The sequence below is a fragment of the Dendrobates tinctorius genome, unplaced genomic scaffold (assembly GCF_039654945.1).
Source record: "Dendrobates tinctorius isolate UK_male_01 unplaced genomic scaffold, ASM3965494v1 ptg000044l, whole genome shotgun sequence".
NCBI classification, from domain to species: domain Eukaryota; kingdom Metazoa; phylum Chordata; class Amphibia; order Anura; family Dendrobatidae; genus Dendrobates; species Dendrobates tinctorius.
Window position 1 is genome coordinate 19,203,619 of NW_027361712.1, and position 22,501 is coordinate 19,226,119.

Consider the following 22,501-nt stretch of genomic DNA (forward strand, 5'->3'; position numbering starts at 1 on the left):
TAGTTAGCAGTTTTAAGTGCAGCTAATGATTCCTCAATCCTAGGTAATGGGTAGGCATCTTTATGTGTAATGCTGTTAATTTTCCTGTAATCAACACACATTCTCATGGTATCATCCTTTTTCCTTACAAAAACTATGGGAGCTGCCCAGGGGCTACAACTATCTCTGATAACCCCTGCTTCCTTCATCTCTCTCAAAATACCTTTAGCACATTGGTATTGTGTTGGGGGTATAGGCCGGTACCTTTCCTTTATGGGTGGATGATCTCCAGTGGGGATATGATGTTGCACCCCTTTTGCCTGCCCAAAATCTAGTGGGTGTTTGCTGAATACCCGCTCATATTCTTGTGTCACTCTGTAAACCCCATTTTTCTGGTATGAAGGTGTAGAGTCAGTCCCCACCTGCAGTTGCTGGCACCACTCTTCCATCTGCTTCCTCCACCTGATCGGATGAGACCAAGGGCTCTGCTGCCTGCAAAGAGTTGTTATTAACAGTGAGCAGCTTAGCAACTGTGGCGTACCGAGGTATTGTGGCCTCCTCCTTCCCACAATTCAAAAGGCATACAGGTACTCTCCATTTACGTACATCAATCACCCCTCTGGCTGTCAGGACAGTGGGCCTGCTATCAGAATATACTGGTTCTACCAATGCCTGGTAATCTTTCCCTCTGAGACCTATAGCTGCCTGACACCAAATCAACATTTCACATCTGGGGGGTAATGCAATGGGGAAAGCATCACTCACTTTGACACTACCAATTTCTCCGCCAGAGAGTTCTACCTGCCGCCTTTGCATCAGGGCCTTGATCTCCTTCTGCAGGACTCGTTGTTCACTGGAACCAGCAGTCTCAGCCACCTGTTGCAACAAGACAATAACCTTGGAAAGGCAATTTTCAATTACATTTGTACCAGGAGTCATCATGGGATTACATTCATGTTGATCAATATCCACAACTATCAGACCTTGAGATTTTAGCTCTACCCGACCCACTTTAACTGTAATCTCTTTACATCCAATCTGTGGCAAAGACTGACCATTACTGGCAACTACTGTCAGTTCATCAGTGGGGCCACGGGTAAGTTCAGAATCAGCCCAATACCGCTTGTAAAGGATATAGGGCATAGTGGTCACCTGGGAACCAGTGTCCAGCAAAGCGTTCATGGGGATGCCATCAATCACCACAGGGAGAATCGGTCTCCCTCCAACATACTTGGCTCTCCAGTTCTTTGGGCCTGGGGATCCTATTCCTGGGGGTTGCTAGTTTAAATGACAGTACCTGGCGAAGTGGCCTGGCCTGCGACAGTTACGACAGATGGTTCGTTGGTTCTCCCTCGGAGTGGCGGAATCCTCTTCTTCCAGAGCCACGGGACATCCTCAGGACTGGAAGCCAGCTGGATCTTCTCCTTGGAGGACACTTGCAGGGACTGCACGGTTTTAGTAAGTGCAGCCATACCTTTAGTCAACTCCTGGACTTGAAGACGCAGCTCTTCAGTTGGATCTTTATCCAGAGTCTGTGCATCAGCCTCCACAGGGATGGAAGGAAAAGATGTTGCTTCCTGATGGTACAGTTGTGGCCAAAAGTATTGACACCCCTGCAATTCTGTCAGATAATACTCCGTTTCTTCCTGAAACAAACACAAATTCTTTGGTATTATTATCTTCATTTAATTTGTCTTAAATGAAAAAACACAAAAGAGAATGAAGCAAAAAGCAAAACATTGATCATTTCACACACAACTCCAAAAATGGGCCAGACAAAAGTATTGGCACCCTCAGCCTAATACTTGGTTGCACCACCTTTAGCCAAAATAACTGCGACCAACCGCTTCCGGTAACCATCAATGAGTTTCTTACAATGCTCTGCTGGAATTTTAGACCATTCTTCTTTGGCAAACTGCTCCAGGTCCCTGATATTTGAAGGGTGCCTTCTCCAAACTGCCATTTTTAGATCTCTCCACAGGTGTTCTATGGGATTCAGGTCTGGACTCATTGCTGGCCACCTTAGAAGTCTCCAGTGCTTTCTCTCAAACCATTTTCTAGTGCTTTTTTGAAGTGTGTTTTGGGTCATTGTCCTGCTGGAAGACCCATGACCTCTGAGAGAGACCCACCTTTCTCACACTGGGCCCTACATTATGCTGCAAAATTTGTTGGTAGTCTTCAGACTTCATAAGCCATGCACACGGTCAAGCAGTCCAGTACCAGAGGCAGCAAAGCAACCCCAAAACATCAGGGAACCTCTGCCATCTTTGACTGTAGGGACCGTGTTCTTTTCTTTGAATGCCTCTTTTTTTCTCCTGTAAACTCTATGTTGATGCCTTTGCCCAAAAAGCTCTACTTTTATCTCATCTGACCAGAGAACATTCTTCCAAAACGTTTTAGGCTTTTTCAGGTAAGTTTTGGCAAACTCCAGCCTGGCTTTTTTATGCCTCGGGGTAAGAAGTGGGGTCTTCCTTGGTCTCCTACCATACAGTCCCTTTTCAGTCAGACGCCGATGGATAGTACGGGTTGACACTTTTGTACCCTCGGACTGCAGGGCAGCTTGAACTTGTTTGGATGTTAGTCGAGGTTCTTTATCCAACATCCGCACAATCTTGCGTTGAAATCTCTTGTCAATTTTTCTTTTCCGTCCACATCTAGGGAGGTTAGCCACAGTGCCATGGGCTTTAAACTTCTTGATGACACTGCGCACGGTAGACACAGGAACATTCTGGTCTTTGGAGATGGACTTGTAGCCTTGAGATTGCTCATGCTTCCTCACAATTTGGTTTCTCAAGTCCTCAGACAGTTCTTTGGTCTTCTTTCTTTTCTCCATGCTCAATGTGGTACACACAAGGACACAGGACAGAGGTTGAGTCAACTTTAATCCATGTCAACTGGCTGCAAGTGTGATTTAGTTATTGCCAACACTTGTTAGGTGCCACAGGTAAGTTACAGGTCCTGTTAATTACACAAATTAGAGAAGCATCACATGATTTTTTGAACAGTGCCAATACTTTTGTCCACCCTCTTTTTTATGTTTGGTGTGGAATTATATCCAATTTGGCTTTAGTACAATTCTTTTTGTGTTTTTTCATTTAAAACAAATTAAATGAAGATAATAATACCAAAGAATTTGTGTTTGCAATCATTTTCAGGAAGAAACTGAGTATTATCTGACAGAATTGCAGGGGTTTCAATGCTTTTGTCCACAACTGTAGGTGATCGCTGGGCACCTAGGGGGTGCTGGATGAATGTCAGTGGATTCCTGCAGTACCCGAATAGCCCTGTCCTTAAAACCAGCAAAGTCCAGATCAGGGTCTTGTAGGGTTATGCTCTGTGGGTACTGGATAGTAGTCCTTCAATGAACTGCTCCTTTAACAGTTTATCTTCCTCCTTCACACTGTCAGGATCAACTTGCTTAACTGCTCGCAGCGCCTCCTGCAGGTTAAGAGCATAGTCCCTTATACTGTCCTGCACTTTCTGTTTACACCCAAAGAACCTCATCTTGATCTCCGCTGCGGTGCTGGTGCCAAAGGTGCTTTTTAGCTTGGCCAAAATCTTTTTAACAGTCTCTTTGTCTGTGTCCTGCCAGGCTTTTACTTCTCTCTGGGCTGCACCTGTTAGCTGCCCAATCAGGATGTTCACTTTCTGACTCTCGGACAGGGGGTATACTTTAAACAAACTGCACAGTCTCTCTTTAAATTCACTCAGGGTATGTGACTCACCCGAGTACTGCGGTAGCCAAGCCGCTCCCGGTATGTAGGGCAAGGACAGCGGCATTATGGGGACTGCTGCGGTGGGCGCTACTCCTTGCGGCGCGGAGGGGTTGGAGGCGGCGTCCACCGCTGCATTGCTGTGTGGTGCGGACATTCTCTCTCCCCCAGTTAACGTTAGCCAGGGCCGGGGGGTTGTGTGAGCTTACCTTACCGGCAGCCGCTTCTCAGGCCCGATGCTCCGGGCTGTAGGTCTCAGCTCCTCCCCTTCTCACGTGCTGTCCTCTCTTCCCGCGCAGCACTTCACTTCTTCGCGCTCTGTGGCAGGCGCCGCCCACGAAGGCCTGCCCCTTTCTCTTCCTGCGCGCGCCAATCAGCGGGATAATGGCGGTGATGGTGCCAATTTCACACAGTCTATAGCACACAACAGTCTCTGGCACACAGGACCCGGGGATACCGGGCTCCGTAATCCTGTTCGTGACGCCAAAAATTTAGTCGCCCTCCCAGGGCTGTGGGGTACTCGGTACCGGGCCGGTGTCGGCGGGATGTGTCACAGCAGCGGTGACCCGGTTCGTGGCCCTGGGCGCCCAATGTAAAAAGGGGAGATTGGAAATGATGGAATGTAGATGAATAGTTCGTGACGCCACCTGTGGTGTTCGGCAAGTGAGATGTTAGGCCGACGCTGCATGCAGATCCTCTGGGACTGATGGTATGGTGCAGCAAAGATGTAAAAGCTCCCCACAGGTGAAGCTGTAGTCCCAGGGCAGTGTAGATGTGGTTGTCACGGGGATGTAGCGGTGCCGGAAGGGTAGGAAGCAGACAAGACACAGCGGGGTGCAGTTTCTGTTCCTTTACTTGACAAATGCAGTCCAGGGTCCTGATTACAGATGGTACCGGAGCAGGCTAGCCTGGAAGCAACTCAGGGATTCTCTCTCAGCAGATGGGCTGTGCAATCTCCCTCCTAGCGCTTATTTGAGTGAAGTACTCCTAGTACTGAGTTACACTGAAGTTCCTCTCAATTCTCTTCTACTCTCACTCCTCGTATGGTAGACAGCTGTAGCCGCTATTTCTCTCCTGGCTCACTTCGTGCTGTTGTGCCTCCAAGTACTAGATGGGGTAGGGCATTTACAGCCTCCTACTCCTCTGGTGTCTGTTGCAGGACCATTAGTATCCGTACAACCGTGGAGACCAGGCTCCAGTTCATGCGCTCTCACTGGAGATGAGCCTTTCCTCTCTGCTCGACCTCCGCGCTTCTCCCACACGTCTGCACACTTCACCCTCCTCAGACTAACTGACCACTCCTTTCTCTTGGCCCTCAGAGAGCACTCCTCCCTTCAATTCTGGTTCAGAGTCCCCCCTGCTGGCCTGGAGTGGAACTGTGTTGCATGTATAGGTTAACTGCGAGAGAGACCCTTCATTGCCTCCAAGCCTGGCATTACCCTCCCTGGAGGAAGGCAAAGCCACAGTGGCGGCCATAGTCCTGGGGGCGCCACACATACACATTAGACTGTTGGCCAAACCTGTCTATATCAGCTAGTTTGGCCAACATAAGACTGTGTTTGGGAGCCTTTAGACTATCTTTCCAGCATAGACATACAGTCGTGGACAAAATTGTTCGTACCCCTTGTTTAATGACAGAAAAACCCACAATGGTCACAGAAACTTGAATCTGACAAAAGTAATACATCAAAAATATATGAAAATGAACAAATGAAAGTCAGACATTGCTTTTTAAGTATGCTTTCACAGAATTTAAAAAAAATAAAACTCATGAAATAAGCCTGGACAGAAATGATGGTACCCCTGAAATAATGTGACAAAAGAGACATGTTAAATCAAGGTGTGTCCACTAATTAGCATCACAGGTGTCTACAATCTTGGAATCAGTGAGTGGGCCTGTATAGAGGGCTACAGATACTCACTGAATGTTTGGTGATATGGTGTGTATCACACTCAACTTGGATCAGAGGAAGCAAAGGAAAGAGTTGTCTCAGGAGATTAGAAATAAAATTATAGACAAACATGTTAAAGGTAAAAGTTATGAGACCATCTACAAGCAGCTTGATGTTCCTGTGACTAGAGCTGCACATATTATTCAGAAATTTAAGCTCCATGGGAGGAAAATTGATGACAAATCAAAGAGATGGATCATACAAATGGTAACAAAAGAGCCCAGAAAAACTTCTGAACAGATTAAAGGTGAACTTCAAGCTCAAGGAACATCAGTGTAAGATCGCACCATCCGTCGTTGTATGAGCCAAAGTGGACTTCATGAGAGATGACCAAGTAGGACACCATTGTTGAAAAAAATCATTAAAAAGCCAGACTGGAATTTGCCAAACTGCACATTGACAAGCCACAAAGCTTCTGGGAGAATGTCCTATGGACAGATGAGACAAAAAATGGAACTTTTTGGCAAGGCACATCAGCTCTATGTTGACAGATGGAAAAATGAAGCATATCAAGAAAAAACACTGTCCCTACTGTGAAACATGGAGGGAGCTCTGTTATGTTCTGGGGCTGCTTTGCTGCATCTTGCAAAGGGTGTCTAGAATCTGTGCAGGGTACAATGCAATCTCAAGACTATCAAGGGATTCTAGAGAGAAATGTGCTGCCCAGTGTCAGAAAGCTTGGTCTCAGTCACAGGTCATAGGTCTTGCAACAGGATAATGATCCGAAACACACAGCTAAAAACAACAAAGAATGGCTAAGAGGAAAACATTGTGCTATTCTGAAGTGGCCTTCTATGAGCTCTGACCTAAATTCTATTGAGCATCTTTGGAAAGAGCTGAAACATGCTGTCTGAAAAAGGAAACCTTCAAACACAAGACAACTGGAGCAGTTTGCTCTTGAGGAATGGCCAAAATACCTGTTGAGAGGTGCAGAAGTCTCATTGACAGTTACAGGAATTGTTTGATTACAGTGATTGCCTCAAAAGGTTGTGCAGCAAAATATTAAGTTAAGGGTACCATCATTTCTGTCCAGGCCTATTTCATGAGTTTTATTTTATTTTTTTTAACCCTCCGTCAGGAACAATATTCACACTAACTCGTAATGGAACAATGTGCCTGTCAAGCGCAGGCTAGAAAAATGCCTAGAATATCTAATTTTCTGAATTTCAGTGATCTAAAAGTGATCAGACCTTCATAGGGATGTAATAAAAGAGACTACACATTATCAGGTGCAAAACAAACCCATTTACTCAACATAAAAGTAATAACTTTGATATACACAAATTTCAAAACTCCTGAGAAGTACACTTTCATTTTTAAGAAAATCTGCCTTATTTATATGAAATATCCACAAACCTTTCTCTATCCATTCATAAAACAAGCTAAATAAACAATAGTAATGACTAAAAACATTACATACCAACCTTATAAAGTGTGATGTGTTCGGGACCAATGAGCCTGAGAAGCCAGCACAGCTATATCTTCCTACCTGAAGCTCTGCAGACCAACTGTGGTATCAGGTTTCACACAGCAGCTAGAGCCAGGAGACTATCTAGAGGGAGGGGGTTTCCTGAAAATCTGGTGAGAAGGGAGAAATGAAAGTAGAAGAGCTGCGCCTGTCAGATCCATTGTTCCTGACGGAGGGTTAATTCTGTGGAAGCATGGTTGAAAAGCAATGTCTGACTTTTTCATTTGTTCATTTTCATAGATTTTGTATTATTACTTTTGTCAGATTCAAGTTACTTCTGTGACCATTGTGGGTTTTTCTGTCATTAAACGAGGTGTATCCACAATTGTGACCACGTGTGTATATCTAAATAACAGAGGCTACTTAGTTGACATTTTAATGAAAAAAGCTTAAAAGTCATATGTTCCAGCTCATTTCTTTAGATTTGTGTTAGTTTTTTTTTTTTTGTACCAACATAGGTGAGCTCCCTTTTGATATGGGCATTTTGTCTATATAGCTTTCCACGGGCTGATGCAACAGTTGGGCCTTGATCATGCTCTGCTCCTAGCTATATTAAGGTCTGCTGACACCTTGTCACGATAGGATGGCTTTTATTCTTTTTTTATTAAAATAGTACCAGCTAAGTACTCTGTTATTTGCGTGTACTATTATTGATTACTTACTACAGGATATTTGCTCGTTTTGTTTTTATCTTAGGTTTTATTCTTCAATTGTATAAAATAACTAAATTTGATATATCTTCAGGTTCTTCTTTGTCTGGGCACAGCTTATCCTCTCGGTAAGTTATTTACAGATCTATAATTTGTGCAGTGAAGAGTAATGTTTTAATATGTTGACATAAATGATGAGATTCTATTTTCAACTTTATCTTGATTAATATAACTTTATCACCACTTGAGTAGATTGGGGGAATCAAGTAAAATATTGTTCGCTAGTAAGGAGAAATTTTGGATCCAGCTGCTTCCCCTGTCAATAACTACCAAATGTGGAGGAGGTGATGTTATAGCACGCACTTGTAATGCCAAGATGCACTACTATGCCATTGGTCACACACAATGGAAGGCACAAAAGAAAGCAAAGTTTGTAACGCTAGGGTGCACTTAATTAACCTCTGTATCTTGGAAGTATGATGTAATGTGGTGCACTCCAAATAGTACAGAAAACAGGGAGGCTAGAGAGGCTATTGATAAACTTTACTTGTTGCACGAATACACAGGTACATCCAGATAAACAATGGTTTAATAGAGATTCAATTCCCATGCCGCAATCACAGTTACTTTCCATTATAGTAATGCAGATATAACAAAAGGTGCAATGATTCCTGAGTCTCAACTTCTGGTTATGTGCACAGTTCTTATCACACAGTTATCTGAAGCTGAGGCTGTGGTTTCTCTTTTACTGGAGTTCTGCCTGTTTCCTACCTGTTACTTCAGTTTTCCCCAGTAACACCCTGGTGCGCACAAAATGCCTCCTTATCTTTCAGTGCTAAGCTCAGGACCTGTGGTCCAGCCTTGTGACCTTAGTGCCATGTATGTAAAACAAGGCTGCTTTGTTAACTCTTAAAAACCTCCTGATAGCAGAACATAATAAGTACATCACTTTCTGCATATATAAACCACTTTTATGTACTGAATTCTAAGGTACATGCTCTACAAAGAGAAATGTGAACATTAGATTTGCACAATGAGGTAACGTTAAAGGCACATACACTACAATGTTGGGGCATTACACACTTTGCCTTAAAGAACAGTACTTGTTTAAGTAATCTCTATAGAGAATACATAACAACGGCAAAGTGCATGTGCGCTACTCCATTTAATCTTGACCTCCCAGAGGAAGAATGGGGGTCAAGACCCCTGTTCTAGTGGCCACTGAGCTCCTTGCCATCAGACTTTTATTATCTATACTATGGATAGGGGGTAAATGTAATTTATCGAAAAACATCCTTTAAAGGGAGTGTATCACTATTTTTTTAATGTTTTGTACTTATGTAAAAATATTTATTTACAGTGGGTATGGAAAGTATTCAGACCTTTTTAAATTTTTAACTCTTTGTTTCATTGCAGCCATTTGGTAAATTCAAAAAAGTTATTTTTTTTTCATTAATGTACACTCTTTAACCCATCTTGACTGAAAAAAACAAATGTAGAAATTTTTGCAAATTTATTAAAAACGAAAAACTGAAATCACATGGTCATAAGTATTCAGACCCTTTGCTCGGACACTTATATTTAAGTGACATGCTGTGCATTTCCTTGTGATCCTCCTTGAGATGGTTCTACTCCTTCATTGGAGTCCAGCTGTGTTTAATTAAACTGATAGGACTTGATTTGTAAAGGCACACACCGATCTATATAAGACTTCACAGCTCATAGTGCATGTCAGACCAAGTGAGAATCATGAGGTCAAAGGAACTGGTCAAGGGCTCCGAGACAGTTTGTGGCAAGGCGCAGATCTGGCCAAGGTTACAAAAGAATTTCTGCAGTAATCAAGGTTCCTAAGTGCACAGTGGCCTCCATAATCCTTAAATGAAAGAAGTTTGGGACTACCAGAAGTCTTCCTAGACCTGGCCGTCCAGCCAAACTGAGCAATCGTGGGAGACGAACCTTGGTGAGGGAGGTAAAGAAGAACCCCAAGATCACTGTGGCTGAGCTCCACAGATGCAGTGGAAAGTTGGGAGAAAGTTCCAAAAAGTCTACTATCACTGCAGCCCTCAACCATTCGGGCTTTTATGACAGAGTGGCCCGACGGAAGCCTCTCCTCAGTGCCAGACATATGAAAGCACGCATAGAGTTTGCTAAAAAAAACACATAAAAGACTCCCAGACTATGAGAAATAAGATTCTCTGGTCTGAAGAGATAAAGATAGATTGTATTGGGCTCATCACCTGCCCAATACAATCCCAACAGTGAAACATGGTGGTGGCAGCATCATGCTATGGGGTTTTTTTTCAGCTGCAGGGACAGGACGACTGATTGCAATTGAAGAAAACATGAATGCGGCCAAGTACAGAGATATCCTGGATGAAAACCTCTTCCAGAGTGCTCTGGACCTTAGACTTGGCTGAAGGTTCACCTTCCAACAAGACAATGACCCTAAGCACACAGCTAAAATAACAAAGGAGTAGCTTCAGAACAACTTTGTGACCATTCTTGACTGGCCTAGCCAGAGCTCTGACCTAAACCCATTTGGGCATCTCTGGAGAGACCTGAAAATGGCTGTCCACCAACGTTCACCATCCAACCTGACGGAACTGGAGAGGATATGCAAGGAAGAATGGCAGAAGATCCCCTAATCCAAGTGTGAAAAACTTGCTACATCATTCCCAAGAAGACTCATGGCTGTACTTGCTCAAAAGGGTGTCTCTACTCAATACTGAGCAAAGGGTCTGAATACTTATGACCATGTCATATTTCAGTTGTTCCTTTTTTAATAAATTTGAAAAAATTCGTACATTTCTGTTTTTGTTCATAGTGCACATTAATGAGAATAAAATTGATCTTTTTTGAATTTACCAAATGGCTGCAATGAAACAAAGAGTGAAAAATTTAAAGGAGTCTGAATATTTTCCGTACCCACTATATAGCTGTATAAAAGTTACTGTTCATGTTTTAAATTATTTATTCCTTCAGCCACTGGGGGCTGCTATTTTTGTTTGCTGGTTGTGTAAGTGGTTATGTGTCAGAGCATGAGAACTAAATACAGCAAATACGGAAGGCACACAAGCGGTTGGAGACTAGGGTTGGAAGCCAAGCGAAATCTCTTAGGGTAAGTTTACACAGGGCGTTTTTGCTGCTTTTTTTTCTGCAGCAAAACCTGATTTCTTGCCAGGAAAGAACCTGCATCAAAAACGCAGGTTTAGGTGCGTTTTTTTCATGCATTTTTGTGTCTCTTTGTGCATGCTAATAAAGTTGAGTGCACCCAGAGAAAAAAAAAAACTTCTTCCTGTAGAACCACCCATAACATTAATGCTCATCCTCCTATACCAAGACATGGCTACTACCAGACAATCCCTCACAATAGCTCACTATCAGGACACCTCACTACCAGACACTACCTCACAATAGCTCACTATCATGACACCTCACTACTACCAGACACTACCTCACAATAGCTCAATGTCACTATGAACACCTCACTAACCACATCCCAAGCTCTTAGCTGTGAGGTCACTTCCTGCTGGCCATGACTTTTCTGCAGAAAAAAAGCAGCAAGTAATGATACCTGCGTTTTTGCAGCGGTTTATTCATCACCCATTCAAGCCAATGGGTGAAAAACGCTGAAAGAAGTGACATGCTCTATGTCCAAAAAACGCAGTAAAGCACAAAATCCTGATGACACAAAAAACAATGTGTGTGCATGAGATTTCTGAAATCTCATAGGCTTTGCTGGTAATGGAAAAAGCAGCTGAAAATTAGCATAAAAAAGTTGAAAAAAAACTGCAAAAACTCCCTGTGTGAACTTACCCTTATTCTGCGGCTGCCTCAGCTTTGAACTGTGCATGTTCCCTGTCATGCAAAGGCAACAAATGTAGATGATTTTATTGGCCCAGCGCTGTGCTACAATTTCCATTTGTTGCTGGTAGTTTGAGCAGAGTACGCTCTTGGGCCTTGTGTGCTGCCTGGGGCCCCCCCATGTGCTGCCTGGGACCCCGTTCGCTGTCTCTGACCCCCGTGTGCTGCCTGGGGCCCCGTTTTTGATGGTTCTCAAAAGTGTGAAAAATCTGATCTACAGCAGCTGGGGTATATTCTGACCCGGAGGGGTATAATTTGGCCTAGGCCAATTTATACCCCTTGGTATAGTTTGGCCTACGCCATAATATACCCAGGGTATATTCTGTCCCAGAGGGGTATAAACTGGCCTAGGCCACTTTAACCCCTGGTATATTCTGGGCGGGGGTTAATCTGAATCTGGCCTGTTACACCGGGTTACCAGAGCTCAGAGACTTCCTGTCATGCGCAGTGCATGTCAGGAAGTCTCTGAAGTCAGTGTGAACAGAGTGCAGCGCTGACAGCTTATATGGCATGCAGATCTGCATGCCATATAAGCGATCAACCTGCACAAAATGAGTGTCTCATAGTGTAAAAGTAAGAATGAAATAAAATAAAAAAATCAGTTGTAAAAATATTTTAAAAAATTTTAAAAAATCAATATTTATTCTAATAAAAAAATCTAAACAATGAAAGTTCACATATTTAGTATCGCCACGTCCGTAACAATCTGACCTATAAAAGTGTCCCAATAGTTAACCCCTTTAGTGAACACCGTAAATAAAAAGGCAAAAAAATGCTTTATCTTAATACCTCCGAACAAAAAGTGGAATAACACGCGATCAAAAAGACAGATATAAATAAACGTGGTACCGCTGAAAACGTCATCTTGTCCCGCAAAAAAACAAGCCACGATAAAGCTCCATCATCGGAAAAATAAAAAAGTTATAGCTCTCAGAATAAAGCGATGCAAAAATAATTATTTTTTCTATAAAATAGTTTTTATTGTACAAAAGCGACAAAACATGAAAAAATTATATAAATGAGGCATCGCTGTCATCGTGCTGACCCAAAAAATAAAACTGCTTTATCAATTTTACCACACGCGGAACGGTATAAACGCTTCCCCCACCAAAAGAAATTCATGAATTGCTGGTTTTTGTTCATTTTGCCTCCCAAAAATTGGAATAAAAAGCGATCAAAATATGTCATGTGCCCGAAAATGGTACCAATAAAAATGTCAACTCGTCCTGCAAGAAACAAGACCTCACATGACTCTGTGGGCCAAAATATGGAAAAATTATAGCTCTCAATGTGGTGATGCAAAAACTATTTTTTTGCAATAAAAACTGTCTCTTAGTGTGTCACAGCTGCCAAATATAAAAACCCGTTATAAATAGTAAATCAAACCCCCCTTTATCACCCGCTTAGTTAGTGAAAAATAAAGTTAAAAAAAGTATTTATTTCCATTTTCTCCATTAGCGTTAGAGCTAGGGTTAGAGTTTGGGCTAGGGTTAGGGTTGTGGCTAAAGTTAGGGTTGTGGCTAAAGTTAGGGTTTGGGTTGGGGCTAAAGTTAGGGCTCTGATTGGGGCTTAAGTTAGGGTTGGGATTAGGGTTAGGGGTGAGTTAAGGTTAGGTTTGTGGTTAGGTTTATGGTTAGGGTTGGGATTAGGGTTAGGGGTGTGTTGTGGTTTAGGGTTGGAGTTAGAATTGGGGGGTTTCCACTGTTTAGGCACATCAGGGGCTCTCCAAACGCGACATGCATCTGATCTCAATTCCAGCCAATTCTGTGTTGAAAAAGTAAAACGTGCTCCTTCCCTTCCGAGCTCTGCCATGCACCCAAACAGTGGTTTATCCCCACATATGGGGTATCAGCATACTCAGGACACATTGCGCAACAACTTTTGGGGTCCAATTTCTCCTGTTACCCTTGGGAAAATAAAAAATTGGGGGTGAAAAGATCTTTTTTGTGAAAAAAGGTTTTTCATTGTTAGAGCTCCACATTATAAACGTCTGTGAAGCACTTGGGGGTTCAAAGTTCCTTAGGGGGTCTACTTTCCAAATGGTGTCACTAGTGGGGGATTTCCACTGCTTAGGCACATCAGGGGCTCTCCAAACGCGACATTGCGTCCGATCTCAATTCCAGCCAATTTTGCATTGAAAAGTCAAACAGCGCTCCTTCCCTTCCGAGCTCTGCCATGCGCCCAAACAGTGGTTTACCTGCATATATAGGGTATCAGCGAACTCAGGACAAATTGTACAACAACTTTTGGGGTCCAATTTCTCCTGTTACCCTTGGTAAAATATAACAAATTGGAGCTGAAGTAAATTTTTTGTGAAAAAAAAAGTAAAATGTTCATTTTTTTAATCGTTCCAAAAATTCCTGTGAAGCACCTGAAGAGTTTTGAGCACCTTCGGGGGTGCAGTTTCTAGAATGGTGCAACTTTTCTATCATATGGACCCCTCAAAGTGACTTCAAATGTGATGTCCCTAAAAAAAATGGTATTGTAAAAATGAGAAATCGCTGGTCAACTTTTAACCCTTATAACTTCCTAACAAAAAAAAAATTTTGGTTTCAAAGTTGTACTGATGTAAAGTAGACATGTGGGGAACGTTATTCATTAACTATTTTGTGTGACATATTTCTCTGTTTTAAGGGCATGAAAATTCAGAGTTGGAAAATTGCGAAATTTTCAAAATTTTCGCCAAATTTCCATTTTTTTCACAAATAAATGCAAGTCATATCAAAGAAATTTTACCATTTTCATGAAGTACAATATGTCACGAGAAAACAATGTCAGACTCACCGGGATCCATGGAAGCATTCTAGAGTTATTACCTCAAAGGGACAGTGGTCAGAATTTTAAAAATTGACCTGGTCATTAACATGCAAACCACCCTTGGGGTTAAAGGGGTTAATAGCCTGGGAACCTTTATGGCTATTGGCTCCTTCCCAGAATATTAACATCAGTCGTTGGCTTTGATGTTAATATTCTATCAAAACAACCTAGGCTTCCATAACACCTCAGTAGTGCCACAGGCTGATCACCTCCATGTCACGCCGCATTGATGCAATAATTGATGCCAAAAGGAGACCCAACCAAGTATTGAGTGCATTTACTGAATATACATTTCAGTAGGCCAACATTTCGGATTTTAAAATAATTTTTTCAAGCTTCTGTTATTAAATATTCTAATTTACTGAGATAATGTCGTTTTCATTGGCTATATGCCATAATCATAAACATTAACAGAAATAAACACTTGAAATACATCACTGTTTGTAACGACTCTATATAATATGAGTTTCACTTTTTGTAATGAAGAACTGAAATAAATTAACTTTTTGATGATATTCTAATTTTGTGAGATGCACCTGTAGATGGTACCTGACCCCAACTAGAGGGGCCAAAGCAGTGCCCTACTGCTTCCCCAGCAGTTGTAAAGGCTGCAATTCCATCGATATGTACCACATATGGTGGTTATGCCCCATAGTTCACAGACTCTGTATTGGAGTATAATTTCTAATTCTGTCACCGACATTAACCTAAAACATAAACCCTGGGAAGCTTTACTTAATAAACGAATGTATTTCTAATATCCCCAAAAACTCCCAAGCCCTAATCTCTTTTATATTTTTAGTGGCTAAACAAACCATAGACTCAGTCTGGAAAAAAATCAGGCCTCAATCTATAATAATAATCTTTATTTTTATATAGCGCTAACATATTCTGCAGCGCTTTACAGTTTGCACACATTATCATCGCTGTCCCTGATGGGGCTCACAATCTTAATTCCCTATCAGTATGTCTTTGGAATATGGGAGGAAACCAGAGAACCTGGAGGAAACCCACACAAACACAGGGAGAGCATACAAACTCCTTGCAGATGTTGTCCTTGGTGGGATTTGAACGCAGGACTCCAGCCCTTCAAGGCTGCAGTGCTAACCACTGAGCCACCATGCTGCCCTATCTATTGGAGATTAAAAGACGTCTCTCATTCATGGTACATGGTTAATGAAATATTATCAGCCATATTCACAGATAAAGTCCACAATTTGAGAATGTTTGGCTCCTGGGTGGAATACGCTAATAATACTCCTTCACCACTCCACTGTTTCGCCTAAAAATTTCTGCCATCTACAATTCTCCACGAAGAACCTAGTATTCATAAGTCTCATCCCCCAATCCAGCTCCCCATTCTCACCGGCTATCCTTCCTATGTCTAAGCAAGTAACCCTAAAAATTGAACCAATTTCAAAAAGGCTTGAGGGCACTACAGATTATTTTCAGGGGACTGCAGTCCGCAAACCTAACAGAACAAACCATGAAAATGAAAAGAAGTGTGCACAGTGGACGCGATCAACCCCGAAATCCAAAAAGTATATAAAACATCATAATATTATCAAAGATTAAATAATAAATAATAATAAAAATCTTTGATAATATTATGATGTTTTATATACTTTTTGGATTTCGGGGTTGATTGCGTCCACTGTGCACACGTCTTTTCATTTTCATGATCCTTCCCATGTCTGTCCCCTTATAACTCCTCTAATTAAAGGTTTAAATTAATAGTAACGTTAAGGCTGGCGTCACACACAATGTATAAAAATACGGTCCGTATTTTACGGCCGTAATACGCAGAAATGGTCCCTAAACAGTGATCCGTATGTCATCCGTTGTCAGGGTGTGGCCGCGTATTTTGCCCATGTAAGCATCCGTATGTAATCCGTATGGCATCCGTATGCCGAGATTTTCTCGCAGGCTTGCAAAATGGACATATAATTGATCCCTATGACAGGTTAAAACCCAAACGAAAGAATAGATATATACACAGAATAGAATACATATATACACACATGTCATTGAGACACATACACACATATATATATATATATTTACATTTCAAAGAGTTCTACATAGCAGAATAGCCGCTAATTCAATTGCTGGCTTCTGTAAAATTATTCCCAAACCCGACATGAAATGACACATGGTTTACATACAGTAAACCATTTCATTTCATGTATTTTTTTTACATGTCCCTGACTAATAATTAAATTAGGGTTTGTTTGTAAAATTTGGGATGTCTATGTGTTAAATTAAGGGGTTAATTCATTGGGGAAAAAATGTGTGGGCTCCCACTGCAAAATCACAACCAGAGAGGTAAAGCAGGTGAGTGAGGGCAGATTTTAATAGCTTTGAGAGAGACCATTGTATTTGCCCCCCGGCTACAATAATCTGCCCCCAGACACCCCAGAAAAGGCGCATCTATAAGATGCACCTTTTCTGACACTTATTCTCTCTATTCCCATTGCCCTGTAGAGGTGGCTAATGGGTTAAAATTAATGGGTTAATGTCATCTTGCAATTGGAAGGTGACATTAAGCCGATTAATAATGGAGAGGTGTCAATTAGACACTTATCCATTATTAACCCTAGACTATTAAATGGTTAAAAAACACCCACAGACATTAATTAAAAATTTTAATGAAATAATGACACCTAGTTTTTGACAAGATTTATTGCTCTGGTAATCCAAAAATAAACCATCGACCTGTAACAAAAATTAAACAAAATGAACCATATCCTTACCTCTCTGCTGCTCAGTCACGTCCCCCGCTGCAATCCATCAGAAAGGGTTAAGTGGTTTACACAGGGACCGGTGCTAATGCGACCAGCCCCCCTGTAAACCACTGCCAGAATGAATTATTTCATCTCTGCGCAGCCTCCCTGGCTGCCCAGAGATGAACTAATTACCGTGGGAAAGTTTCCGCATTTTTTCCCACTCTCATTAGTTCACCTCAGGTCAGCCAGTGACGTCAGTGAGGCTGCGCGGAGTCCCCTGGCTGACCTAAGGTGAACTAATGAGTGTGGGAAAAAAAATGCAGAAACTTTCCCACGCTAATTGGTTCATCTTCTGCTTCACAGAAATTTTTGGAATGTTTAAAAAAAAAGAAAAATATTCAGAATTGAGAGTCCTCAGTGGTTGATACCTTTTAATGGCTAACTGAAAAGATGGTAACACATTGCAAGCTTTCGAGACTACTCAGGTCTCTTCATCAGGCATTGACTAATACAAAATCTGAAGAATCACATATTTATACACAACACAGCACAGAAAATATACAATAGATAAGACAAGTGACGCGAAGCAGAACTATCTGTGAGACCTAGAGAGCTCCGGGAGTTGAACCCTCAGGATCGCGACGACAAACCTCCCTAGGGGGAGCTGGCCAGGTGTACCACCCCCTATACAGGGAGCGTTAGGGGCAGATCCAGGGGAGACTATCGCCATGGAAGCTGATACCTGGGGACAACCGGAGGAAGATGCAGGCAGGGGATGTGCAGGCGACCAGACAGGGGATGGTGACGACCACAGGGGAGACAGCTGTAGCCGCGGAGATAGCGGTGGAGAACCAAGGAGGAGGCAGGAACGGGTAGCGGGTGAGACGCTGGAACAGGCAGGCGAAGGCAGGAACAGGCAGGACCTGGAAGGGAACACAGGAGCGTAACTAATAGGGAAACTAGCGGGAAACCAGGAAAGGTACGAAGCGTAGAGACAGAAGGTACGCTGGAGAGTGTGGACCCGATATCAGAGCGTGAAACACAATTGATAATTAGGCAGGGAGGAGAGGGAGAGACTGCCTGATATAGGGCACGCTGGAGAACTTCCGGGTCAGGGTGCGGCAGAGTAATGAGACCAAGAGATAGGGCGCCTAGTCTAGGGGGGCAGGTGGCAGGGGCAAGGGCAGGAAGAGCTGCGGCGGCGGTCAGAGCGGGGGCCGCCAACGCTGTAGGGAGAGCAGAAGCAGTGAGTGCGACAGGCGCCGGGGAGGAGGTGAGCGTGACAGTACCCCCCCCTTACGCCCTCTCTTCTTAAGGCCGGAAAGGAATCTGGCTAGAATACGAGGAGCCTGAATGTTCTCCCGAGGCTCCCAAGATCTCTCCTCGGGACCGAAACCCTTCCAGTCAATTAAGAAGAGGGTCTTACCTCTGGATCTTTCATTGCAAGAATGTCTTTAACTTCAAAGACATCTTGTGCGGACACAGGCGGGGGCAAGCGGCCAGTGGAAGGATGAAAGCGGTTAAGGATAACAGGCTTTAAGAGAGAGGCATGGAAGGAATTCTGAATCCTTAGCGAGGCGGGAAGTTTTAACTTGTAGGCCACATCATTGATACGAGCCAAGACCTCAAACGGACCAATATACCGAGGACTCGGTTTATACGAGGGTTGCTTCAGGCGGACAAATTTCGAAGACAGCCATACTTTATCTCCGGGTTGGTACAGTGGAGAATCCAGGCGTCTTTTATCGGCATGTCTCTTGATCCTGTCTTGAGCACGGTCAAGCGCGGTTTTGGTCTCCTGCCAGATCCTGGAGAACTCCTCGGTCAGAAGATCGGCCGCTGGCACACCCGAGACAGGAGGTACCGGCAGAGGAACACCTGGATGTTGGCCATAGACAATAAAGTAGGGTGATTTGGAGGAGGACTCACTGGTATGGTTGTTGTAGGTGAATTCAGCCCACGGGAGTAGGCTGGACCAGTCGTTCTGATGGGCGTTGGAAAAATGCCAGAGATAAGTCACAAGGACTTGATTAGTATGTTCTGCCTGGCCATTGGTCTGGGGATGGTAGGAAGAGGAGAAGTCCAACGTTACTTCCATCATACGGCACAGGGCCCTCCAAAACCGCGAGGTGAACTGAACCCCTCTGTCGGAAACGATATGCTTGGGGAAGCCGTGAATCCAGAAAACATGGGCGAAGAAGATCTTCGCCAATTCAGGCGCGGATGGTAAGCCTGGCAGAGCAATAAAATGGGCCATTTTGGAAAATCGATCCACCACGACCAAGATGACGGTGTGGCCCGCAGACCGAGGCAGATCCGTAATAAAGTCCATTGCGACGTGCTGCCAGGGAGCCGAAGGAACCGGAAGCGGGTGTAAGCGTCCAGAGGGTAGGTGCCGAGGAACTTTGTTTCTAGCACACGATGGGCACGAGGCGATGAAACTTCGGACATCTTGAAGAAGTGATGGCCACCAGTAAAAAACGAGAGATGAGAAGAAGCGTTTTCTTGACGCCCACATGACCGGCCAGCTTGGAGGCATGACCCCAGTGTAGCACTCGCTTCCTCTCGATTTCTTGCATGAAGGTCTTACCCAGCGGTAACGAAGTCAAGCTAATGGGTGCGACCATGATGACTTTACTGGGGTCCACAATGTGTGATGGCTCCTCTTCGTTATCGGAGACCAGAAAGGACCTGGATAAAGCATCTGCTTTGAGATTCTTGTCACCGGGACGGAAATGCAGCTCAAAATCAAACCGGGCAAAGAATAGCAACCACCTGACTTACCTGGGATTAAGTCTTTGTGCTGTCTGGATGTATGCCAGGTTCTTGTGTTCGGTGTAGATTTTAAATGGATGTACAGCTCCTTCCAGAAGATACCGCCACTCCTCCAGGGCCAATTTGATGGCAAGTAGCTCTCTGTCACCAATGGCGTAGTTTCTCTCTGCGGTGGAGAACATCTTGGAGAAGAAACTGCAGGTGAGCAGTCGACCGGAAGATCTCTGGGAAAGAACCGCCCCGGCTCCGATGGCCGATGCGTCTACCTCGAGGATAAAAGGCTTGTTGGCTTCAGGATGATGGAGTACAGGCGCTGTAGCGAAGGCTTGTCTCAAGGTTTGAAAGGCGTCTTCAGCTTCCGGGGACCAGAGGTGAGGGTTTGCTCCCTTTCCGGTTAAGGCAGAGATAGGAGCAGTCAAAGTAGAAAAGTGTGGAATAAATTGCCGGTAATAATTGGCAAAACCAAGGAATCATTGGATCGCCTTGATTCCCTGGGGACGCGGCCACTTGAGCACGGCGGACACTTTTCCCGGGTCCATACGTAGGCCAGAGTCTGAAATGATATAGCCCAAGAACGGTAGAGAGGACTGCTCGAAGGCACACTTCTCGAGTTTGGCGTAAAGCCGATGCTCTTAGTCATAGCAAGACTTGGCGGACGTCTTTTCTGTGGGTAGCCAGATCCGAGGAAAATAAAAGGATATCGTCCAAGTACACCACCACACAGGAGTAGAGAAGGTCTCGAAACACATCGTTGACGAACTCCTGGAACACTGCGGGAGCATTGCACAGGCCAAAGGGCATGACCAGATATTCATATTGGCCATCTCGGGTATTGAAAGCAACCTTCCACTCGTCTCCAGAACGAATGCGGATCAGATTAAAAGCCCCTCGGAGATCCAATTCGTTAAGACCCGTGCTCCCCGTAGACGGTCGAATAGCTCTGGAATGAGAGGCAGTGGATATTTGTTTTTGATGGTGATGTCATTGAGGCCCCGCTAGTCAATGCAGGGATGAAGGGATCCATCCTTCTTCTTGACAAAAAAGAACCCTGCTCCTGCAGGCGAAGATGACTTGCGGATAAAGCCTCTGGCCAAATTTTCTTGGATATATTTGGTCATGGCCAGAGTCTCGGAGGGAGTCAGAGGATAGATCCGACCACGAGGGGGAGTAGACCCTGGGACAAGATCGATGGGGCAGAACCTCCGCCTCCTTCTTGTTAAAGACGTCCGAAAAAGCCCAATAGGCCGAAGGTAAGTCTGTAGAGATTGAAGTGGGAGGCTTGGAGTTCTTCGGTTGGATGGAGGACAGTCTTGACACGGCTGTCCCCAACGCAGGATATCCCCGGATCGCCAGTCCAAGACAGGCTTGTGAGTTCTTAACCAGGGTAGGCCCAAAAGGATGGTATGGGATAGCGCAGGCATCACATAAAAGACTAGTTTCTCCCGGTGTAAGGCTCCAATCTGAAGTTCCACTTCTTCGGTGACCTGAGTATCGGACATCCGCAAGGGTCGACCGTCGACCGAAGCAATCTGCTGAGGAGTCTCCAGGGATCGGACTGGGATCCGAAGTCTCTCAACCGCCTCGAACTGAATAAAGTTGCCAGCTGCGCCTGAATCAATGTAAGCCCACTCAGAGGAGCGTTTGGAGTCTATGTGCATCAGAACGGAGAGAATCAAGGGTAGAGAGGAATCACAATTACCTAGGGAGGCCTCTCTTACCTGTCCTAGGCGGAGTCGTTTCCTGGGCGTATTGGACAGGAGCGGAGGAAGTGGGATGCACTCCCACAATAGAAGCAGAGCCTCTGTTCGACCCTCTCTCTCCGACGCTCCTCCACCGGTTTGACACGATCCACTTGCATGGGTTCCTGGGCAAGAACCACAGAAGACGACACTGGACGAGAGCGGGGCGGACTGCGAGGAGCGGCTGAAAAAACGCGAGGTCTTCTCTCCCTAGCGGCCTCTCGGGATCGCTCCTGAAATCGTCAGTCGATGCGAGTGGCCAGGGAGATCAAGTCCTCCAGGGAGGCTGGAGTATCACGTCCTGCTAACTCCTCCTTGACTCGACCAGAGAGTCCCTGCCAAAAGGCTCCTACCAAGGTCTCATTGTTCCACCCCAACTCTGAGGACAGGGTACGAAACCGAATGGCGTACTGACCTACCGAGAGCGTGCCCTGGTGGAGATTAAACAGCGCCTCGGTAGTAGAGACCAAGTGACCTGGTTCATCGAACACCCTCCGAAAGGTGTCCAGAAAAACGGAGAACTGGGAGATAATGGGGTCGTCTCGCTCCCAGAGAGGGTTTACGCAAGCTAGGGCCTCACCCTCCAAGTGAGACACAACAAAAGCTACCTTGGCCCGATCAGTAGGGTACTGCAGGGGAGACAGCTCGAAGTGTAGCTGACATTGATTTAGGAACCCTCTGCACAGTTTGGGATCGCCGTTATACCGTGGGGGTTTTGCCAACTGGGGTGGTGGGTGGGGGGTAGCCTCCGACGCTGGAGCAGAGGCCACGGACTGGAGGGCCAGGAGACGGTTATCCACTGAGGCCATGTAGTTTAA

The 22,501-nt window shown here is 44.4% G+C and overlaps 1 protein-coding gene across 3 annotated transcripts in view; it reads left to right on the forward strand.

Moving 5' to 3' along the window:
• The window catches only part of RNF212B (ring finger protein 212B), a 585,489-nt gene that overhangs the window by 476,885 nt on the left and 86,103 nt on the right, over nucleotides 1–22,501 (forward strand). For all 3 annotated transcript variants that reach the window (XM_073575552.1, XM_073575554.1, XM_073575553.1), the window contains one exon: nucleotides 7,857–7,890. In XM_073575552.1, the coding sequence (XP_073431653.1) occupies nucleotides 7,857–7,890 (34 nt within the window). The remainder of the gene's footprint in view (nucleotides 1–7,856; nucleotides 7,891–22,501) is intronic.